General features: G+C 40.2%; 1 protein-coding gene across 9 annotated transcripts in view; it reads right to left on the reverse strand.

The window, feature by feature from the left end:
• The window catches only part of LOC104151180 (SAM and SH3 domain-containing protein 1), a 591,062-nt gene that overhangs the window by 98,566 nt on the left and 468,883 nt on the right, over positions 1-23,613 (reverse strand). For 8 of the 9 annotated variants that reach the window (XM_068938786.1, XM_068938785.1, XM_068938793.1 and 5 more), the window contains exon 2: positions 3,728-3,856. In XM_068938786.1, coding sequence (XP_068794887.1) covers positions 3,728-3,856 — 129 coding nt within the window. Of the gene's footprint in view, positions 1-3,727; positions 3,857-6,109; positions 6,294-23,613 lie in introns of those variants that run through there. The other variant, XM_068938787.1, reaches the window with a different exon arrangement.

The following is a 23,613-nucleotide window of genomic DNA, read 5'->3' on the forward strand; positions in this document are numbered from 1 at the left end:
AGCATTACTCCTCATTCACAATTCCAACATCTTTGCAAATAAACTACCTTTCCTCAAGCTGTAAAAAGAAGAAAAACATCACAGCAAATGGGCCACTCTTCTGTTCCGTCTTTCATATTAATATGTTTGAAGTCACTTTGGCAGCTCTTCGGTTTAAACCATTTCCTCTAGAAATCTAGATCAGATTACAAACAGGTATATTATTCTATCTGCGTATCTGTGTATCTGCAAAGTCAGGCCTGCCTTGCTCCTGAGAGCAAGCTTCAGCAGCAGTCAGCACTGTTGGGATGACGTTGTTATGGAAGTGAGCGAGCATCCACGGCCTCACGTGCTGGCAGCAGAATAGCTAGCTACCTGATGTCCAGAAACTGTATTATACTGGTGATGGAGGTAGCAAAAAATGAGTGCTAATTTCATTCTCAGCTGCAAGATTTCTCTCTCCGACCTACAAACCTGACAGTTCAAAAAGTCATGACAGGACTACAACAGCGAGCACTACAACGGTGAGCAGACTCGATACAGAAGGCACTGAAGAAGCATCTCGAGGTTGTCTTTTCACATAGCCATTTTCTCTGACTATAGCTTTTCTTTAACAGATTGAGCTAGTGAATCACTTGCGGATCTGTCTTGGGTTAGCTCATGTCTATTTAAGCCAGCATGAGCTCTGCACCTTTGATGCAGAGTTAATTAAGCTCACATGGCTTTCCGCGGCCTGGCTTCTGCCGCTTTGGACAGAAAGGAGCCAAATTAGGCCCATCTGTCTAAATGCAAGGGACTTCTCTCCCATCATAAAGTACGCATCATTACCATCACAGAAGGTGCCTTCCACAAACGCAGGAGTGCCAGAAAAGGGGGTCTTAATTGCTGTCAATAGTTATCTAGAATACTAGGGCAGACGAGTAGCACAGGAACCTCAGTTCTGTGCCATTGACTTCTTTGCACAGAAGTCTCAGGGTTCTGCCTACCGTGGGACTGTACATACAGTTAGGTTTCCTGCAATAATCTTTGTTTAATACTTGGAACTTCTTGGCAACTATAGACCCACAAAATAAACTTTGGGGTTTTTTTTCATTTAAAAATAAACAAGGAACTAAAACTTCAGCAGGTCAGAGGAGATAACTCTGTCTAGATTCTGAAGCCCTCCATCTGTGCAGCTGAAGTCAGTAAGAGCTCTGGAAGTCTCTCAGCTGCTAAACTGGAATCTCAAGAAAGAAAGTAACCTTAAGTAATTCACGTCATCAGGTACAGCTGCCACAGAAAGTGAGCAAACCACTCCCTGCTACCAGTCAGTGCTAGGGCCTGGGGAAGCAAAGGCAAAACACACAATTTTATGTCATCAGCTTCAGAATTTCTCTTAAAGCAGTTGATCTTGTAGTAAAACTGCAGAACTGTGATCAGATCCTGTGTTGGCTTTGCAACAACCTCATACGTCAATAGATGTATTAACTATACCTTGCTTTTGCATACAAACAAGATGTTTGAGCTATACAGTCTGAGATTCCCAAGTAGAAAGTACTTTGAAAAGCAAGCCCCCCCCCCTTTTTTTTTTTTTTTTTTTTAAGTGTTACTTCAGATCATAATTACCACGTACTGTTTAAAATCATAGCTACCATGAACTACCACAATCACCAAGTTCACAATTTAGAAGCACTGTAGTGACTAGTACCTTTGGTTACTAGTTTCTGTTTGTGTTAAACAGAAGTTACCACCGTAACAAAATAAGTGACACAGTATAATAATAAAAAAAAAAATTTAGCAACTTCTTCCTTGTCAGATGCAATTTGCAGGAAAAGCCTACAAATCTGTAGATAAAAACATGATACATTTGGAAAACAAGCTTAATAAAGATGACCTAACAAAGACGACCTAAATTTTTCTGTTACAGGTGATATTTATGAATGTTATGAAAAGAAACAAACAAAAGCTTACAATGAAAAAAGCACAACAATCAGTAATAGGTATATATAGTATTTTCATACATGTATACCCTAAGCAGTGAATAAACATTTACTCATGTTACAGGACAGTAAGAAAACAGAAACTGTCCAACAGTGAAAACATACCACTTTTTTTTTTAATAGCCTTTGTGAAAAACATTTCCTCTTAAACTTCAGGAAAACGAGCTACGAAGATGACCTGCTTATAGGTTAGTTTCAGCTAATGTGATACCCCCTAAGGAGTCTACGCAACTGGATGGGCTGGGCTTTAAGGGTAGTGATTCATGTGCCGTACTCTACTTGGATGCCGGTTACAAGCAGAGTACTGCAGGGGTCTATCCTGGGACTTGTCCTGTTGAGTAACTGAGGAGGAGATGGAGCACATCCTCATCGTGTTTGTGGATGATGCCAGCCTGTGGTGGAGTTGATACGCTCAAGAGCGGAGATGCCATTCAGAGGGACCTAGAGGGGCTGAAAAGTGGGCTGACAGGATCCTCATTAAATTCAACAAGGACAAATGCAAAGTCTTGCACCTGAGAAGAAATAACCATGTGCAACAGTACAGGCTGAGGACTGCCTGGGTCAGTCAGCTCTACTGAAAAGACACTGTGGGACTGGGCTTCGGATGAGCCAGCAGCATGCTCTGGCAGCAGTGAAGGCCAACAGCAACCTGGGCTGCATCAACAGTAGTGTAACCAGTACACCAGGGGAAGCGATCACCTTGGAAAAAGGAACAGTGTTCCTTTTTCCTGGCACTTATCAGACCACATTTGGGACACTGCATAGTTTTGCAGTCCCTAGTGCAAGAAAATGACAAACTTGAATGAGTCCAGAGGAGGGTCACCAAGGTGCTCAGGGGGCTGAAGCACTTGCTCTGTGTAGGAAGGCTGACGAAGCTGGGCTTGTTCAGTGTGGAAAAGAGATGGCTTTGAGGGGACCAACGGCAACCTGCTTGCACCTACAGGGAGATTATCAAGGTGAAGCCAGACTCTTCAGCGGTGCATGGCAGGAGAATGAGACACAATGGCCATAAATTGATATGGGGTGGTGGAGGGGGGAGGCGCTGAAAGAATATCAGGAAAAAGTATTTCACTATGAAGACAGTGAGGCATTTGGAACAAGTTGCTCAGAGTGGCTGCGCAGTCTCCATCCCTGAGGTCTTCTACACCCAACTGCACACAGCCCTGAGCAACCTGGTGTGAATTCAGTGTTGAGCCCGCTCCGAGTGGGAGGCTGGACTAAAGACCTCCCGAGGTACCTTCCAACCTGAAAGACTCCCTATATGTTCTGCGACTTGTGTTAATGGAGAAAGGTTCACAAAAATGAAGACTGCTTCCATTTAGGAGTCTGAAACCAGCATCTGCACCTTAGAGGTTTGAGAATAATTATTTTCATAGTTTGTGCAGTGCAACAGAAAAACAGTACGTAATTTCAGTACACTCACACTGGAAGCACCTTGGAGAAAGGGAACAATCCATTCATCCAGACACTTTATTTTGCCTCCAAGAGTTGAGGCTCGCAAGCAAATGTGTGTAAGCAAAAAGTGCTCTAATTAAAGAGCAACTAAGAAATGCAGACTCCAAGGCTTAATGAATTACAACAAATACCTAGAAAAATTTAATCCTGCTAATTTCCAAGTGTTTAATTGAGTTGGCTGGAATGTTTGTGTGCATGAATGCAGCCACGCGTAGTTATTTCCTTGGGTAGAACTCTTCAAGCCGAAATACTGATTCTTCCTCAGGGGCATAAATGTCAATCATTTGTAACAAAGTCATAGCTTCGCTACATACCATATCAAGGTCTTGGGAAACCCTCCGTTTGCGTAGCTCTTCCATCCTTTCACACACATCAGTGAAGCAGGTGTTATAGTAGTCTGCATACTGCTGTGCCAGATCATCGATATTTCCCAGTGACCCATCCTAGGGTGGAGATAAAAGGAAAAACAAAGAAGGGTTAACCAATTCTAAAATTCTAACTTAAAAGTAACGTCACAACTCCAGCAGAGACCCCTCCTCCTTGCAGCATGCCACTTCCTTTCCCAGCATAAAATAGGAAATACTTGGGGCTAGAGTTAGGTATGTTATACTGATACCGAGATGATGAGTATGGAAAAGGAAAATCAGCTTTTGACGTGGATTCCCAGACTTCTGACAGAGTATCACCCCAGCAGCAGAGATTCCCCTGTGGCTTCTCCCGCATGCCAGTGAGCAGGGCACGCCACTGGCACTAAGATGGGCTCTTAGGTCGCCCTTTCAATTCCTAGTCACCAGCACGCTAACGAGCAAGGAGCAGTTGGGAAGCCCGGTATCACAGCAGGTCCTCAGAAACAGGTGGGTCCTTGCTAATTCTTACAGACAGAAGAGGCAGAGACAGCAATGCACAGCAGTGGAACAACATATCCCCAGGCACTATCTGCCTCAATCCGCTCCCACCCACACATATTCATATTCCATCTGGTTCTCAAGCAGCTACCCACTCATCCTATAACCAGTCATTACACATGTTTCACTGACTTAGAGAAAACACTTCCTCTACAGCATAAGCCTTTATTTACTGGGAGTAGCCCTGCTTTCTTTGATAATGACTAACAGCAATTTAAAACATTAAACTTCTTGCTTGTAAGTACGATCAGCTGGACTGCAAACAGTTCCAGCTAAATGACTTCAACAGACAAGTTTATGCCACCCACAAAGACACTCGGCCAGTTAGTCCTGTAAAATGCACTGCAGGTGGAAACACGACTTGCTCAGTCCCAAATGTCTGTGCTGCTAGGGAACACAGCCATCCCATTAATAAAATGGATAAGGCCAGGATTCTGATGGTATTTATATGCTCATTAGTATCAAAACTAATACCTTATAAATGACGGATAAATTAAAAAAAACAAACACACACATACACACCAGTCTGGACTTCCTAAAGTGGAACTGGAAATCCTTCTAACCTTCAGTATCTATGCCAGAGATGGCAGGAGGTGGGCAGTGTGGACTAACCAATTTTTGGTACAATATGCACACGCTTAAAACAGGTCCATGAGGTGAGATGGGATAGGATAATTTTGTTTCTCTATTTTCTGATTTATGCAAGAGCATGTACATTATTGTGTACATTCTGCAAAAGGCAACAATCTATGCTTTGTGCACACTCTTTCTGAAAGATGAGCAAGAATACTGTTACTTCATTGTTGCTATCTCTTAATAGGTGCAACATATAAAAATTTAAAGTTATACTTGAATAAATACATGAAGAATATATTCTTCTTGAATATGAATATTTCTTCATATTCTGGAATATGAAGAAAAAATAAGCAACTGAGAAACCATTTAAAAATAATTATTCTAGTAATATACATAAGCTGCAATGCAGAGCCTTAATATATGAGCTAGGAGGAAATCTTTCATTAGAAATCATGTCTTACTGAAGCTTTTGCCATTTGAAAATACACGTTTTTTTCTCTGGCTTCTTGACTATGCTGAAGAGGCAGATCTATTCTAATGAAGTATCACTTCCACAGAATTGGAAAAAACATTCCAATTTAAAATCAAAGTGAAAGCCTACTAAACCTGAGACTCTGTAAACACACTTTCTACTTTTCCAAAGCTTGTTTCCACATGCTCAACTGGTACCTGAAACCCACCAGAAAGTTTTGTAGAGTTCACGTTCCCAAAATTCAGAACCGTCTGCAGTTTCTTAAAGTAACTGTTTGCAGTGCAGACGGAAAACAACTTGCATGCCACTTGCTGAAGCTGCAGTAGCAAAATAACTGTACTAAGATATAAATATATATTTATACACACACCCCTCTGTATATACAGTTTTTACTCTGTATTGCATCTCTCAATCTGCCAAAAATCTCATACGGGAGGTACTTCAAATGTTACAAGACCGTTCCTTTAGCATAAATACACTTACAGCAACTTTCCACAAGCTTCAGACAAACAACTTTCCACGCCACTAAACAAGCACGTAGTTTTACTAGGACAAAGCAATGGCATCTGAGAGAACAACAGCCCTACCCTGCCCTCGTACAGCAGCAGCAGCAGCAGCAGCGCTACCAGCCCAGCAGCCAGTCAGGCTGCCTTTTCTTCTAGCTAGGTCCTCCCTATGGATAGCTTCAGAACAAGCCCCGTAAAAAAATTTGACTTTCCACCTGCGCCACAAACTCCACACACCTGCCTGGGCCACTGGACATCACACCCTTGGCTGAGCACACGCTTGTGGCTCCCGCGCACACAGAGAGCTGCTTTCACAAGGTTTACACGCTCCGTAAGGGTTGCCAGCTCCGCCGTGCTGGGGAAGAAAACGAAAACCAAACACAAGCAGCAAAACGAAAAATTAACCTTCATTTGCTTCACTGCTGCAGGTGACGACAAAACCTGGGTTACTTTCAAAGAGATGGCTTGGTATCTGCTTACCAGCGTTCAATGGTAACAAATATTTCTCATTTCTCTCTAAGGATTACAAAAAATTCCCACTCTGGAGCATCTTCCCCTCCCCAGCTGCAGTCCATCCATTTCTCAATGGGTTTCACCAGTTAAGGATAAAGAAGCTGAAAACAGTAATGACACAAGGGGAAAACATCGTTTTATTAAAATAATATGAAATCTCCTATTTACTTTGTCAGTCTGTCTCCTTTCTGAATTCCGGAGACCTCTAAATTTCATGCAGTTACCTTGCTCTGAAACAGGTGTAACTTGTGTTACATAAGTTGTATAACAGAGAGGCTATTTTTGAAAGGTCCGAACTCCAAAACTGAATAATATACTTCAAACCTAAACATATCATTTGAACTTCAGCTTAGCTAAAAAGCTAAACCAGCTTTACTCGAAGCTAAATGATGATTAGACGAGGAACGCAGAATGCTCTGTTCACAAACCTTTCCACAACCGCGCTCATCAGGTTTTAATTTAGAGCACACTCTCAAGATAATGGATGGCACTGGACAACAAATCAAACAAAAATTTACAAATATTCATTATTCACTTATTTTGGCATGGGGCTTATGGATTAGAAAGTATTTTTTTTTTTTTTTAAAAGGAGGTCTCTACAAGCTTGAAGGGTTGTCCCTAGAGCAAAAGTAGCTCAATTACAACACTCCAATCTAGCCTCGGAGTATCAGGGTGGCCCCACTGCAAGCAAATATGAGGCTGCAAAGAATGATCTATTCACAAGTGACAAACCCTACTAACGCCAGCAAGTCCAGAGAGGTTGAGATGCAGTCACCACCCTGCCTGACAGAAGGGATTTTTGTCAATGCACAGGACTCCAATTATGGGCTATATTCCTAATATGAACTCTCCAGGGAAGACAAGTCCCGCGTGAAAGAAAGTTTTAAGTCCAAAGCAGATGGGGAACAGAAATACTGGAAGGTTTTAGAGCCAACGATCAAGTGCAGAAAGATAGGATCACTGCAAATCTGTAGTACACTCTTGCTCAATTACCAGACTGAGGACTTGCTTCGCAAGTCAGCCATTCCACAAAAGTAACGTACAGCCTCCAAACTACACGTGCACAGCTTCAAAAAATGTAACACACTAAATGTCATATAAGTATTTGCATTTACATCCCAGCTTTCCAGGAAGTTGTTGGAGAAGACATTGATTGAATCATTTTGCTCTGTAGCAAAGAATTTTGTTTCATGAGTTTATATGGGTGGTGGTATCTGGAAAGCTTTACTTTTGTCAAGAAAGAAACACAGATGGACAAATCGACCCAAGCCAAAGACAGCAAATATTTCACACCCAGCAGCATCCACTCCTGTTACATACAAGAAAAAAATGTCATAATTTGGCAAAGGATTATACATCCGATTTATATCACCTCAAATTTTCTCCCATGGGGGGCAAGTTAAATGCATATAATTATCTCCAACCTTTTCAATAGTACCTTTAAGTACTATTAAAAAAATTAAAAAGAGAAGATAAGTTATTTTTTCTACCGCACTGTTAGTGGCTGAGAGGACCTACATTAGAAATCAAACACGCGTAGAACTAATCACAAGCTAACTTCTGAACTAGGGTATCTGGTCTGACTAGTCATTAAACCAATTCCCCAACTTCTCCAAACAGTTCTGAACTATCTCCCACAAAATAATCACCAGGGTGCCTTGCATTTCCATTTTGTTTTCAAGTGAATTAAGTATTTAAACAAAAAAATTAATTTAAAATTTTTATTTGTAACTAATAATTTTAAAATATGAAAATATATTTTAAAATATTTAAAAATATATGAAACGAGCATCCCGCTTCAGAGCTCATTCATTTGTCTCCCTTATACAGCAAAGATAGCCAAAGGAATTTTCTAGAGCATTAAAAAATCCCTAGCGATATTAATAAAATAGAATAAAAGCATTCATAACCGAGGAATGTTTCAAAGAGATTTTGCTCTGTTGCACAAAACACGAGAGCCAATGTTAATTGTCGTAACTTCCTTTTACTTTCCTGCTTCCGTATGCAAGCCAAAACCTAGACAGTATTTAAAATAATAAAAATAAAAAGTCTAAACTTATCAGTTTGTTCACTCTTCTTCCTTATACATACACCTATATTGTGGGTTTGACTTCAATGCTAATACAACAGGGAGTAAACAAACTCTGAATTGCCACTTTAGTTTCACAGGTGTGAAATAGCAAAGAGCTTTTTGATCGCCCTCCCAAAAACACACTGTAATTTATGGTAATTCATTTACTATTATATGTAATTTCAGTAGCTACTGATGTGCTCTTGATTGCTTCAGGCCAGTAAGATTTTTTAAGAACTGAACTGCATAGTAAACTCTTACTTTTTTATTACAAATTTAACAGTTTAGCAGAGCATGAAAACTGATTCGCATCAGTTGTGTTTACTGCCATATAAACTTTAATGTTCCAGCTATATAATCTCATTGCCACAGATCTCCTCTGCTGGAAAAAATTTGTAAGTAACACAAACATTGAGTAAAAATACCATTCCTGAAACGCTTTAATTTACTTGCAAAAATTTATGATATGTTTCCCCCAAAATTCTACTCTAAAACTGCCCGAGACCTTTTTGCAAAATAGTCTGACAGCCAGGACGGTAAACAATACACTAGTTTTAAAGGTAGAATCTAAAACTAACATTTAATACAGTAGTCTGATGATACCAGAAGTTATCCCATATTTCTAACTGTGGTTGTCAAATATGTTACTAAATTTCCATCTTATCATGTAGGCATACAACAATTTTTGGCATCATAAAGCACAGGCAAAATGATAAATTACCCTGGAATTCCCAAAGAATTAGTTCCGATATGCATGTGAATACCAAAGGAATCCACTGAGATTCATGTTAATGGAGTGTCTACAAAGAGAAGCTGGAATGATGTGACACTTATTATAAAGTTACAATTTATCAGTCACTGCACATCAGTCAGTTTAACACGCTGGCAGCATCCTTTGCATTTGACATTTAAAAATGTAAAGCACAAAAATGCTTTCTCAGAAACCTCTGCTGGCAATAAAATTAAGCAAAAATGAATTCATATTAAAAAAATAGTAATAGTAACAGAATTATCACAGGGAGAATAATGGTCTTTGCTAAGTAACATATCCATTTGTACGTATGGTAAATCTGCATACGGACGTAACTATCAGGCACTGCCAGCACGTACGTTCTTTCTGCATGGATTTCCTTGCAGAACAGGAGCTTGAGAAAAAGCTGTACATGAAGCCACAGGGAAATACAACTATTTGAATTTGTACTTTGCAAAAACGTTAAAGCTACACATCAAGAAGCAGCACTTCTTTCTCCTATTCCAGCAGGCATCATGAATGTCGGGACAGAGGTCTTGATTACCAGATATACGGGCCTGCTCTGCAAGCCAGTGGTTGGAATTCACGTAAACGCATGAATCTCTGAACTGTAAAAAAAACTTGTTACAAGTCCATCTGGCCAGCACAGGCATGTGTCCCCACCAGCATACAACAGTGCCGATTACTGCACACAATGCAGCCACAGAAGTTACTAACTTCAGACCCCCCCCTCCAGCAACGGCCGTGGCACATGCACAAACTAGAAGATTAGGAAAGTCAGAAACTGTGAGGAAAAACTTGACTTCTTGTTATTAAAATATATGTGGAAAGGATAGAGAGGAAAGGGCCATGCTCCTATAAAACGGCTGCAGTCATGCCTTGGCAAAGGCATGCTTTTGACCTTCACAGCCCAAGATGAGAAAAATCCATTTCCGTGCCTGAAACACAGGACTACTGTGTGGAGAGTCACTGTAAACATTAGCAGCTTATTTCTGGCAGTTAGATCTTAACAGGGAAGCCTACCAAAAATTTGTGGAACACGATCTTGCATTTCAATAATACCTTTGGTTTGGATAGCTGTAAGGAGTACATAAACGAAAGCCAGGATGTGGGCCATAGCAAATAGGCGTTTTTGGGTGGGGAGGAGAGACCACAAGAGCGGTGAAATGAGACCATCGGCTGAAGGGAAACATGTTTGTGTGCCTAACAAAACACGCTGTATTCCACTGAACTTCATCTACAAAACACAACCTATGAGACCTTTAAAGTTTAGCAAAACTAGCTTACCTAGAAAGCAGGGGATGCTCAGATTTCCTTGGGACAACTTTGAACTAGACACCAGTCCTTTTTTAGATATTTCTCCTAATATGGACTCGCAGAAGCTTGAGCAATTTGTGCGTGCCTCTCCAGGCGCTCTGCGACTGGCAGAACATCTCCATGCACGGCAAGGCATACCAAGAGACAAATTCACGCTCTAGAGGCAGATTTAAAACAGACTCAGCCCTTTCCAAACACGTCAGTTAAATCCCTGTGCCGCTCTGCCTTGGGCTTGTATCTGTATTTGCTACAGTAATACAGAGTCACATAATGAGGGCAGGAATCCATAGGAAAACCTGCAGAGCTTCTTGATAATTCTATTTGTTACACATCTCTGGCCCTCTTACCAGCCCCTCGCGAGCGATGCGTTTCCCCTGGGAAAAAGGCTTATGTTCCACACTCCGGCTTAGCTACAGAACGACTGCTATTAAAAATAAACCTAACAAGCTGCTAGAGAAACGTTTCCTTCTTTTCCTAAGGCTCAGAGAGGACAGTCTTCCATTCAACGCAAGAAACAATTCCACTATCCATGAAGTGGCAGGTTCAAAGTCTATCTTGACAGTCTGCAGGGTCAGAAATGTGAATGAGACACCAGTGTGAGGTCAGGGAGCCCAGCATTTGCCTCGACACTCAGGGGAAGGCATAAAAAACTCAATGTATAAGTCATGACATTTTTACATGGAGAATGGCTATTTTAGATGATGTTTAAGGGTTGTCATGGTCCCCCTGACCTCTCTATAGCTGGACACTGACAGAACAAAGAGAACATACAGCTCACACTGATTCAATGGAAGACTTTATATTAATTTTTATGGCATCCGAGCGTAGAGTCGTTAAGATATGCAGCCTCACAGACAGAATTACAAAAATAGATCTAATACAAAATGTGTTAAGCTCTCTGCAGCTTGTCTAAAACAGTTCTAGAATCTGTACAATGAACACAATATACAATGGTATGGTTTGATACAAAGCTTTTGTAGCATTTATCTGATGTAATTCATATAACCCACTGAGTACAGAGCACAGCCATCCTGAACTCAGAAACATTATATTGAGTCACACAGCTGTGTAACCTTTTTCTATTATATATGATACTTTATCATATAATTACTTCAAAATAAACTCTTCCCATTTACAGAATTCTGCAATGAAATTGTGTCCTTCACCATCAGCACCATCATCTTTTCCCCCTCGCCTTTTCTGTTCTACAGCCCTGAAGTCTTTGTCAAGAATACGCAACAAAGCATGTCCAGAAAAGCAACCTGACTGCAATTCACTTTTTCCCCCCCTCTTTGTATATTAAAATCATTTTTGCAAACATGCTACTAGGATCCCTTTCTGTGGCATGCAGCCTAGAAAGTCCTCTTTGCAAAAAAAAAATAATAATAAAAATAATAAAAAAATATATATATATATGCGCTAACCAAAAAGTTCTATCTATGCAAATGTACATTCCAACATACTTAAAAAATGGGTATTTATTACAAGTAGAACCAGCTCTTTCACACACTCATTATCTTGACAGACAAGATTATATGCAAATTTTATTCATAAAAATTTAATTCAAAGCATCCTTAATGTCCCACTTCCCTAATAACAGTATATTATCATCTATCCTCCTTTCCCTGAAGTGATCTGCACTAAGCTTGTCAAAAATGAAACTCAAAACTCCTGTCTACTATGATACCTGCCTGGCCTCCACTACCAACTAGGCTGGTCAGCAGTCTGGCACAGGTTATCCTAGCCAGCTTCTATAGGAGGGTAAGTTATCAACTCCTCAGCCCATTGCAACAGATGCGCCTGACATTTCATTTCCTTTGCACATTGTGTTTGCTGAGACTTTTTCCTCAAATTGAGTGGAAATGTATCTCTCTGCGCACGTTAACTGCAGTGGCTTTCTATCCTGACACTTGCAGTACTAGTAAGTGATAAAGAGAAGAATGTTGTTGTGAACATATATGTGATTAAGGCACCATTAAGGAGATGGAGATGAATTTCTTGTTTCAGATTCAGGAACTCTGGCATATGTTATGGTGTGGTTTCATGTTTGGGTAAGACAGAACCTAATGAAATAGATATGCAAAATGCAAAACATCTTAAGTAGATGATGGAGTAAGGCCTTATCTCACTGAGTTGGCCATATGAACCACAAAAGTGAAGGAAGTCTCATTAAAATTCACATCCTTTCTTTACATATAGAAGTAACACAATACGGCAAAAAACTATTCTTACGTGATGCTTCAGGTCTCCTACATAACGCTGAGGTGGGAGCTACTCATTAAAATAGTAGTCTGAAAAAATAAGCACAAAACACGTAAGGAAAAAATAATAAATTTGGATACTTAAAGACAAAACAAAGACGACAACTGTATCTCTAAGTTGACCTTACTAGTTTACAGAATTTGGCAATATACTTAAGTTGTAGATGGTAGATTAAAAGAAAGCAAACCTTGGTCATATTTATGTCCATGTTTTATTACAAAAAAGCATCGTCAAAACTTATTTCTATCGTATACCAGTAGTCATTATGGGGCATTTCCTCATATCTGGATATATTGGTGAAACGTAATAAAACAAAAAAAATGCACTGATCTGCATCAATGAACCAAGAAGTACTGAAAACAGATTTAATGATTCTGCTATATGAAATTCAGGTTTCATTTTTTATTTCAACTAGGGGAAAAAAAAGACAGAAATTACTATAATGATAAACAGACTCTCTGGAGTGTGTTGAGAAGTTTTAGAAGTGTGATTTTATTTTAGGAACAGGCAGTTACTTTTCTATTGTTTTTGCAACTCTGTCTTGAGTGGCAGTTGACCTCCATATATGAATTATACCAAGAATATTAAGAGCATCTATTGGTACGTTAATGTCTTGCTTCTATATAGGATTTTGATTTAACCTAATCATTTTATCCCTCAACTGAAATATCTTATCAACATCATGATCATCAATGAAACTGCTTACTAAACTTTGCATTTGTGAATCTCTGTTGCATCACCACTCAGCAGTAAAACCTTTATAGCATCCCATACCCTGCATCTTTTACTGCTCAAGGTGATAATTTTTCCCACAGATATAACAAGCATATACCTGTTACGACAGAGTGTATAAGAGGCATATATGTACTTGGTACCATACTTCAAATTGCTCGTCTAGTAAATAATTCTTCACCCAATTTGCTGGTCCCTAATTAGCTGCTCCAAATAAAACACAGTAAATTTATTTTGCCCTGAGACGTGTGTATAATAAACTTTTGAAGATTTGAAGAAACTCTCACAAGCTCTTTGTGGAAGGAAGGGTATTTTATTCTGCCTTGTGCTAGGTGCTGTACCCCCCCCCCCAAAAAAAAAAAAAAAAAAAAAGCAGCTATGACAGGAGCAAATACCAACTCTGATCTTTCTTTCCCTCCACTCGTATGTCTTGCCAAGTGTGATGATGAGAACCACCATCTTTATCTTAAACTATGCTATGTGTTTCAACAAGAGAGCTGCTCAGCACAAGCAGGACATACCTTGCTCAGAGAAAGTAAAGTTCACCGAAGGGAACTTCTCACCCTTTCTTCCTCTACGCCCCCACACCTTCCCTTCCCTTGCTTCTCCCGTGTACTCTTGCTTGTTCCTCCCCCACCTTTACTTTCAGGTTAATGGGGTTTTTTTGCAATTTTCTCTTAAAAGGGAAGAGCAGCTGCCCAGCCTGGTCCTTTCTAAGGACCGCAGCTTCCGTTGGCCCCACGAAGCCTCGCGCTACTGTCCGTGGTGACGAACTGAGAAAGGAGGAGAGACCTTCACGCTTTCACAGGAATTGCCTTCCCTAACTTCTGGCCACTTCAGGAGCCCAATCCTGCAATGGGACCTTCCCTGCAGCTACGATTACCGGGGGAGGGAGGGGAGAGGGCCGCATGTGACACACGGCCGCCTCCTTCGCTGCTCTGCAGGAAACCAACAAAGCAGCCATTGTGCCGGGAAGCCCGAAAGGGCTGCCAAAGGGCTGCCGCCTCTCCAGACTCCTCCTGACTCCAACAATTTAGCATCCAATCTGCATTTACATGGCAAGAGCTACGGGGCAGCGTCACCCCTTAGTTCCCTACTGATACAATACCCAGTTCAGTGATGAGCATCTTGGCATTTAGATATTTATGACCCTAAATTTCCAACAGACATGCTGTCTCCTGCCATTTGTGGAAGGATTTTGTGCAGAAACAGCTCCTTTAAATGAAATAAATCTTGGCATATCTGCCTTCACCTCAAACTCCAGTTTTACGCAGCATTCTGCACACCAAGATGTGATACGGTCTCGCCTCTGTTTTGTGAGTAGATATAGAAATTTGCTGTCCTGGTTACAGCACCCAGTGGTACAATGTTCTGTGTGCACCACAGTATAGCTCTTGATTTATGCCTGTAAATACAGATGGCAGCTTAGCTGTTGGCTGTGGAAAATCAGAACATCCACATTTAATTTTCCCCCCCCCCTTGAAACTGTGCTGTTCTTCTAATTTTTCCTGCTAGAAATTCAGTGCCTTGCAGTCTAGAAGACACATTCAACACTTATGTACCTTGAGACTAACCTCTCCTTCACTTCCTACTGTTTTCTGACACTCAGTGTTTTACCAGGAAAGGAAATAACTGCCATATTCAATTACAGAAATCCATTCTTCCCCATGTCATTTAGACAGCCAGAGGAATGGTTTCCTGTAACTCCTTTACCCAAACTATGCCATTCGCTCCCTAGCACAGTAGCACAGGAGACTCCTGAGGATATCCCCACTTGTGCAAAGACTGAGTGACAGCTGTCCAACACACATAAACCAGGGTGCTCTGTCCTCTGCTTCAGGCCAAAGTTGGAATCTGGGTGAAATTATTACAGAGAGGAATACCAGAAAGGCAGTGGTAAAGTGTTATAAAATAAATAATATCCTAAGAAATCCAGAAAAGCCTAATAAGCTACATATATTTAGATATGGCATAGTAAATCATAAACGGTGGTGCTTTGCAAACACTATGCCAAGCTACCTTCTGACTTTTTTTTAACCCACGTAATGACCGCTGCATCCCGAGTGCTTCACATTCAGAGGGACTAGTGAACTGAAGTCTCCTGCAGACTTAAAATAATCCTGTACTTTTTGTTCCTTCTTATGTAAGGGGTTGCTTACACAGCTTTTTGTGGGGTGAATCAAGGCACAAGGGATATTCTCCTGGTTGAAGACATTTTGATTCCGAAGAAAAGGCTTTACCTCAGTTCCAATATGAAGTGAATAGCAAGGACAACATTACTATTTGAGGTAACTGTGGCAATAATAAGCTAACTTAAATAGCTAGCCCACACTCTTACAGGGAGACAGAGGCAAAAACTGGAATGAAAAGTAGTATCTCTGCCACTGCTCTCATTTATATTTGCATAGGCTATTCTTAGCAAACCTTCCTGCCTTTAGTTGAGTAAAATACCTACAAACAAAGTAAAAGCGGAAAGAGTGGCTCTGTATTGCAGTGCACCAGTGAAGCTCAAGTCTTGACTCCACCAGCGGTATAGCCACAGCAACACTTATTTTTAACCACTGTGGCTTGAACACAGTGGAATTAAGTATAAAGCTATTCATGCAAAACTTCATGGTGCTGGGCTAAGGTTTTTTTATAGTCTTAACTAAGCATCATGAAGTCTCTTTGAAGAACATTTTATTTAGAAGCAGTAATGCATAGTTATCAGGGGGTTTCAGTTCATTTAATTAAGTTGAATACAATTACACTCCAGTGGGTCTTAATAATGCAAGAATCCATTTAAATATTATTTAGATGCATATCTTTTAACTACCACAGGCTGCACAAGGCTTCATGTTTATATCAATTAGGGATATCAATTTAGCAATAAAAGCTCTATCTCTTGTCTGTTTATAATCCTTTCTACTCTGGGATCTGGTGTTTTATTTGCTCATTTCTCTTTATCTGTGTACAGTGAAGATGGGCGTTTTGCATTCCTGTGTGCCCATATTGCTTCATCATTGCCAAAGTGCTTCCTAATTAGGCTAAATAGGCCTCTTACCCAAATACGAGAGACACATCTCTGCTTACCTACAGAGCAAATCCTACAGAGTCTGGGCTTGAAATAACTGTGTGGTTGCCATATCTCCCAGGTATTTCAAAGAGGTGTTTCTCTGAAGGGGCAACATGCTATTCACAACTTATAGGAGCCCCCAGCAGCAATACCTTACATGCTTATTTCAAGGAAGTGCTTAAGCCTGTGGTGCGCTCTATCCCATGACTCTTCTGACTTCAAATGTATATTGCTTTTGCTGGAGACTGAATGCATTACTCAACCATTGCACATTACAGAGGTGCACCCCGAACTGAGGCATGAAACAATTAAAAAACCCCCACATGATTAAAGAGACCGTAAAAAGCAGAGGCCAGCACACCCCCACCAATAAAGCTTGTAAAAAGCTCTACGAAACCCAGAGGTTTGTTCTAACCAACCGAAGGCCCTGAACCACACATGGAAAGACAACAACCTTAGATAAAAGGCACTTGGACTTGGAGGGTAAACTACGTTCTCACTTTACCATCTTCACTACCCACAGTGACTCAAGCATCAAAAGAAAATATCCTGCTAACTAACCATTTGTCAGGGAAGTTCTCATGTAGAAGAAAAACATCTCACCTAGTTGTCAGAGCGCCTGTGACACAAGAGGCGATGCCCAGGTGGAAGGAGCTTCCTTGTGGACACGGCTTCTGAGATAAAAGAGCAGACTGCAGTCTTGGGGATACTCAGACCACAGCCCCATGAAGCACGGCAGGACAACCTACGTACCAGGACTTATCTAAAGCATGACAAGAACAGCAGGGAGGTCTCTGAGCAAAAGGAAGACCTTACGCTTGCTTTTCACAGCATGCACCATTATCAGTCTCAAATCAAAGGATGCTAGAGTAAATAAGCTACCTCATACATGAAGAATCACAACTTGCACGGAAGCAAAGATTTTGCTGTGTGACTCTCTTAAGGAGAAGGAGAATCACATGTTTTCACATGTGGATATCTCTTTTCAAAGCTTTAAAAGTAGAACCCTAAACGTGAGGGCTGGCCGGTTCAGAATGAAATGCATGTGAACAGGAAATCAAGGCATCAGACTGTGTCTAGCAAAATATTAAATCACTTTCTCATCTTCAGTCTGTTTTAGCTAATTAGCCTTCTGCTATAAGTTATCCATTCAAAGCACCCGCTGGTAATACCTGAATGGCATAATCTTGTATTACCTGTGCACATTAACAATTATGCATCTACATTCTGTATTTGTTTTTAAACACAAAACAAGGTGCAAGCAGCTAGACATGAAGGCCTATTTTGCCCTCTTGATATCCCTACTCAGGGCATGAAATGTCATGCCTGGTTTCCTCAGCTTTGCTCCCCAAGCCTCATCATTTCTGAGCATTCAGAACATCCACATCTTTCTTCAATTTTGGTAATTAGGAACTCAGCTTCTACACTGAACAAATCCAATGAGACTCATCATGAAGGAGCCTGTAACATAAAGATATGCGGAAGCATCCTTTTCCAGTCTCATTTCTGCAGTAAACACACACCCTATGTAGTATGAAGCAATTCTTCATCATCATGCCAACATTTTGATTAAGTCCTTGACCTTATGTTCTCAATTTAACTTCCTGAGTTTAGATAAAAATCATGCAAAGCTTCGGTTTGACAAAGTTTATCCATCTGCACATATATACTCACTTCCAGATGCAAAATCTAAACATTACACTGCTGGACCTGTGCTGAGCAAGAAACAATATACCTCACTGAGCTGACATATCCTCATTTCCCTTCAGTCCATTACACAACACAATATACCACCACAGCATACAAAGTGTCAAAAAGAGTGGGATGACATAGGAAAAAGCATAAGACTCCATTTCATGCCTCATTGCAAAAAGCTCAGAATAAAGGTAGCAGCAATTAGAGAGGAAAACATAATTTTTAGAGATCGACAACCATTTTGCACTACCTACAGAGGAGCAATCTCCACTGATGAAACAAGAAATAAAATAGACCTTTCCCCACAGCCTCTCCAAACAATGAATAAGACACAACATTGCAAATAAGAATCTTTCGATTTTTATTTCTGTGGTGCAGAGCAAACAACTCATAAGGTTGCCCATACAATTGAAACACTGATGGAGCAGCCTGGATAACTGAGAAGAGACACCAGGAACTGCCATTTTCCTCTATAACGAAAACATGACCTCAGAGAACCTTTGGAGAAGTACGGTATGAAAAAACAGAGAAAAACGTCCAAAGAATTTGCCATGTATGGAGATTCCAAATGTGCCCTACCAGCAGGAAATCTTCCTTTACTCAGCCCTTTTTCTCCAATGAAATGAAAACAGCCACGAGGAAATGAGTTCTGTGGGGGAAGAGAAAGAAATCTGCTATCGCAACTAAACTAGTGTTCCCGTCTAGCAGGGACATCAGTGCATGCACACATTCACTGAAGTATCTGGATCTATCTCTGCTGCCAAGATTTTTCAAGGGATCTAAACAGCTTACTAGTGGTCCACTCTTGCTTCCATCAAAATCAGTGGCAAATTGTGAATGACCTCACTGAAAGCAGGATCACTTAAAACTGTGGAGGAGACCAAGCCCTTCTCAGAAGGCAGAGCTTGACATGCAACATAAATACAAAACGTAACTCATTTCAGAAAACAGACCTGAGCAACCGCAGATAACCACACACAGTGATGGAAATCCACCATTCATGCTCCAGAGACGCACTGGAAAGCAAATCTCTGTTCTGAACCTAACCATTCCTCATGCTTGTAAAAAGCATCCCGTGAATCATACGCAGAACTGATTCGCAACGTGCCAACACGGCTTAGTACTGCAGGCACTGGCATTCCTGCTCCACTGCCCTCATTCATTACGTGTCTTAGTATCCCTCATGCAACAGCTGACTATTAGATCTTGACTGCTTGCTTTGCCAGGTATTTCCTTGACTTATCAAGGTTTTTTTGGTTTTCAAATATAGTATCTCTATTAGTCCTCTGATAAAATGCAGTCCCACTTCCACTGATAGGTGAAGGCGGGAAGACTCACTCCTGGCACTTTTGCTTCTGTAAAGTCTTCTGCAGCAGCGGTCCTCCAAACAACATCTCCTTTACCTGGTAAGTCTATGTTGCTAGCTCATTTGCACTAATACAGATCCCACCTGACTGCAGTAACAAATCCCAGGTATCATTCTCACCCTAGAAAAGCATCAGTTGTAGCCTCCAGTCCAGGCATGTTGATATTGATTTCTACAATCGCACACAGAAATCTGCTCACCCTAAATTTTATATATTACATGAAATATTCCCACAGTATATTATTAGGTATAGAGTTTTTGAAATGTAAACATATGCCAATCTTGAAGACAGAAATCACGATCGACATAAAACATCATCTTCCCGTTTTACAAGGATTGTTCATGAATTCTAAGGTGGGAATGAAGTCTGATAACAGAGTGTAAATCAAAACCCACAAATTGTGATGCACGTTACATGTGAATATATATATATGCATGTATGTATAAAACAGAGGATTTTTCTTACTTTAATTGTCAAAAGCGTATGTTCCAGTTTAACCGCATTTACTGTCTGAGCTTTCAAAGCTGCTGAACTAAGGTGGTCAACCACTGAAAGTTATAGAACTTAAAAGGTATCATAAATTTGTCCATATAATTCAATGTTAGGTTTAAATCTACACAGTCACATCAACAACTGCGTGAAATACATCTAACAGGGTAACATGGTAACAATGAAGGTGATGAGCCTCACTCTAGCAGTAGAAAATAAGTCTTAAATTTGGTTTATATCCCTAGGATGGTATGAAACCTTTCTGGTGTAAAAACACTTCCAGCTGAGATAGAAGAGAATGGGAACACCCTGCTGCAAGACTGCAAGTACAAAATCCTAAGAGGATGAATGTATTTCAGAACTCTAACAGAAATAGAGAAATACAGATAATAAATATCAATAAAACACAGTTCTGACTGTTTCCCCAATTGCAAGTACATAAAATACATTCTATAGGAAGAGCATATCACTTCTAACAGTGTATATTAAGAACGGTAAGATACTGTTCTGGCAAACAAAATACCTTGCTGCGGATAAACACTCCCAGCTGTGGATATACACTCCCTTCAAGAACTTTTAACAGTGTCACTGTAGTAAAATGAGCTCTCATGACAGGTGCTCTCAAACCCATTTTTTCCTCCATTGAGTTAGACTAGGTTTACTCAGAGAAGAGAGCAAGCTTGGCATAGTAGGTTCTACTTGATGCTGATGTTATTAAAAAAAAAAGAAACACCATAAGGCACAACTGACCTAAAGTTGTGAAGAAATGACAAAAGTTATTTTTCTCCTTTTTTGTTTAAAGCTTATGGGCCAAATTCATTTTCAGTATAAATGAACTTTACTCCTTAGGCTCAAGGAGCTTTTTTTTTTTTTTTTTTAAAAACAGCAGAAACTGAACTCTATCTTTTCTTCCTTTTCTCTATCTTTTGTTTCGATTATACCCATCCCACTGAACAAAGGATCTTCAACTGCAAACGAGAGCTAAAAAAAATTCAGCCAGCAAGTCTTGATTTAATAGTGTAACGAGCATGTTACTGCTTTCACATGACTCCTGTCATGACCACTGCAAAGCTTTCACAGTATTGTTTTTATTATTGTATTAAATGGTTACCTGTTCTCCTTCACACACACATGCAGAGAACATACCAGAAGTGGGGAGCGCCATCATATAAAATTTTAGTACACTGCTACCAAATTGCAAAACGTATTGTACATCCTCAACAGGAAAGGATATTTTATATTTGCTTACCAAACTCATGAGCTTCCCTGCACAAGAACGGTGAGTATTTATTTATTTTTTTAATCTGGACACCTGATCACATAAACTGATCTTAATAGCATATCCCTATCCTCACAAAGAGCCAGAGAGAAGTCAAACCAGCAAAATCCAATGGGCCTTTAGCAGAGACAAACCTGAAACAAAATACTCCAACCAGATCGCGCTCAGTGTGACAGGCACGTCAGGAACCAATTCTACAATTTATCAGCAAGACATTTAGTAACAACCTGAAAGTGTGTTTTTAAAACTAAATCATCGTTTTACTACATTCTTAGGCCTGTCCATCCAATTTCCTAGCTATACCCCGCTTAAAACTGTTTTCGAGAAGCTTATACAATCTCTACTCTCAGTTTCAACCTCTGATAGAGAAACATGCCTCTGAAACTAGTCTGTAGCTCAAGAACACTTATCCAGGTGTCTTAAGAACTTCAACCATCATTTATTTTATTAAACTAATTTTAGTTTAAATGAAAATAGTACATTATAACTTTGTGTTTTAAATCACGGAAGCAGATAAGAAAAACACCTGCTATTACTGTAAAGAAGGAATAATGTGTCACTTAAGAAGATGAAAGTGGACTCAGTGTGCCCACATCTGGCCTGCATCACAGCTTCCAAATGGAGGTGGGTGCAGCTCCTTTTACTTTACAAGCAGGTATTTTTCATAACGTAAATTTGTGTTTAAAACTCCTGTGTTTGAAAACGTTTCTGTGAACTGTGTTGTCAAGTTTTCCTACCAACAGGATAACAGAATAACAGATATAATAATAAATCTCTTAAAAAGTAATAAATAAAAGAGCCCCATAACTATCCCTCTAAACACACATCGACATACGTCTTTAATGGAGAATCTGCTTTTACAGTAGAAACCTAATTCTTACAGACTTGCACACAGTAAATAAAATCGGTCTCTTCTTTTTGTTCATTTCCTCACGAAACATCTGGAAGCTGGGATCCAAATACTGGCAAAGCTATACATAAATTCACACATTAACAACTGCCATTGCCCTCCTTCTCTCACAGCTAATAGCAGATGTCAGCAAAGCCACAGGTTTGTTGGTCGTAGCTTGGCTCAGGCATTTGCAAAGAGTCTGCAGCACTTCACATTAAAATGAGTATTGCGACAAACCACTTTGCTGGGTCATTACATAGCAATTTTCATTCACCCTGTGTTACGGAAACTGGTGAAGCCCAAGTACAAAACGTACTTGACCACCCTTAACACAGAGATAATGGAGCAAGTAGAAATGAAGAGTCTATGCTGCTGCATGATGGGAAAAAAAAAATGTATAATACGGACTCAACTAGAACCAGAGATGCGAAACAACTGAGGAACAACCCCTGACGGCATGAACACATCCGAGCGGCTCAGGGCACCGGGATCCTCTCTACAACTGCGCGACCTCAGAGAAAAAAAATGCCCGAAGGAACCTAGCTCAGGATCAAAGCTGGGGCTGCTTGACCAGGGTCCGATAGGCCACTGAAATCCTTTCGCCCCTCCAAGTGAAACTCCCCTGCCCAGGCTGAGTAGAAAACTCTTCCGGCCCATTTATCTGTGGCTTTGCCTCAGCCCGCATCCCTCACCCTGCCGTTCTCCTGTCCCTGCAGTCAGTTCTTTCTGCTTAACGTATCTGCTCATCTTTTTGCACACTACTTTGTGCAACTGGGACTCATTTACACTGATTTCTAGACAGGATCACACTAAATTGGATTAATCATTTTCCAGCTCCATCAAATGTTATTTGCTCTGAAATACACTAAAAATGGGAGTTTTTCATTTGACTGCAGAAAATTCTAACCGATGGACCACAGGTATCACTATACGTTGCACTCCATGTAATGCAATTTTTTAAGTATTCATTGCTCAGCATGTGCAACACTTTTTCATTTTCTTCACCAATTTTCACACCTTCTTCATATCTTTTTTTAGAGTACACCATGTTCTCATACTCACAAAAGGAAGGAAGCATCCATTATGGGCAAGTTTTGCTAATCTGTTATTCTACTGCACTTCAGATTATTAAGAGAATTTGATTGGCTGACTTTCAAAACATGGAAAAAAAAAAAAAAAAAAGAGGGAGACCAAACTACTTCCAAATATTAAAAATGGAGCCAGTAATCACAGCAACTCAGCAAGACATTGAAAAATGAGAATTTATCAAGATTCTCGCTTACTTTCTACGCAAAGAGCAGTTCACAGCAACCAAAGA

This window comes from Struthio camelus, chromosome 3 (genome assembly GCF_040807025.1).
Source record: "Struthio camelus isolate bStrCam1 chromosome 3, bStrCam1.hap1, whole genome shotgun sequence".
In the NCBI taxonomy this organism is placed as follows: Eukaryota; Metazoa; Chordata; class Aves; order Struthioniformes; family Struthionidae; genus Struthio; species Struthio camelus.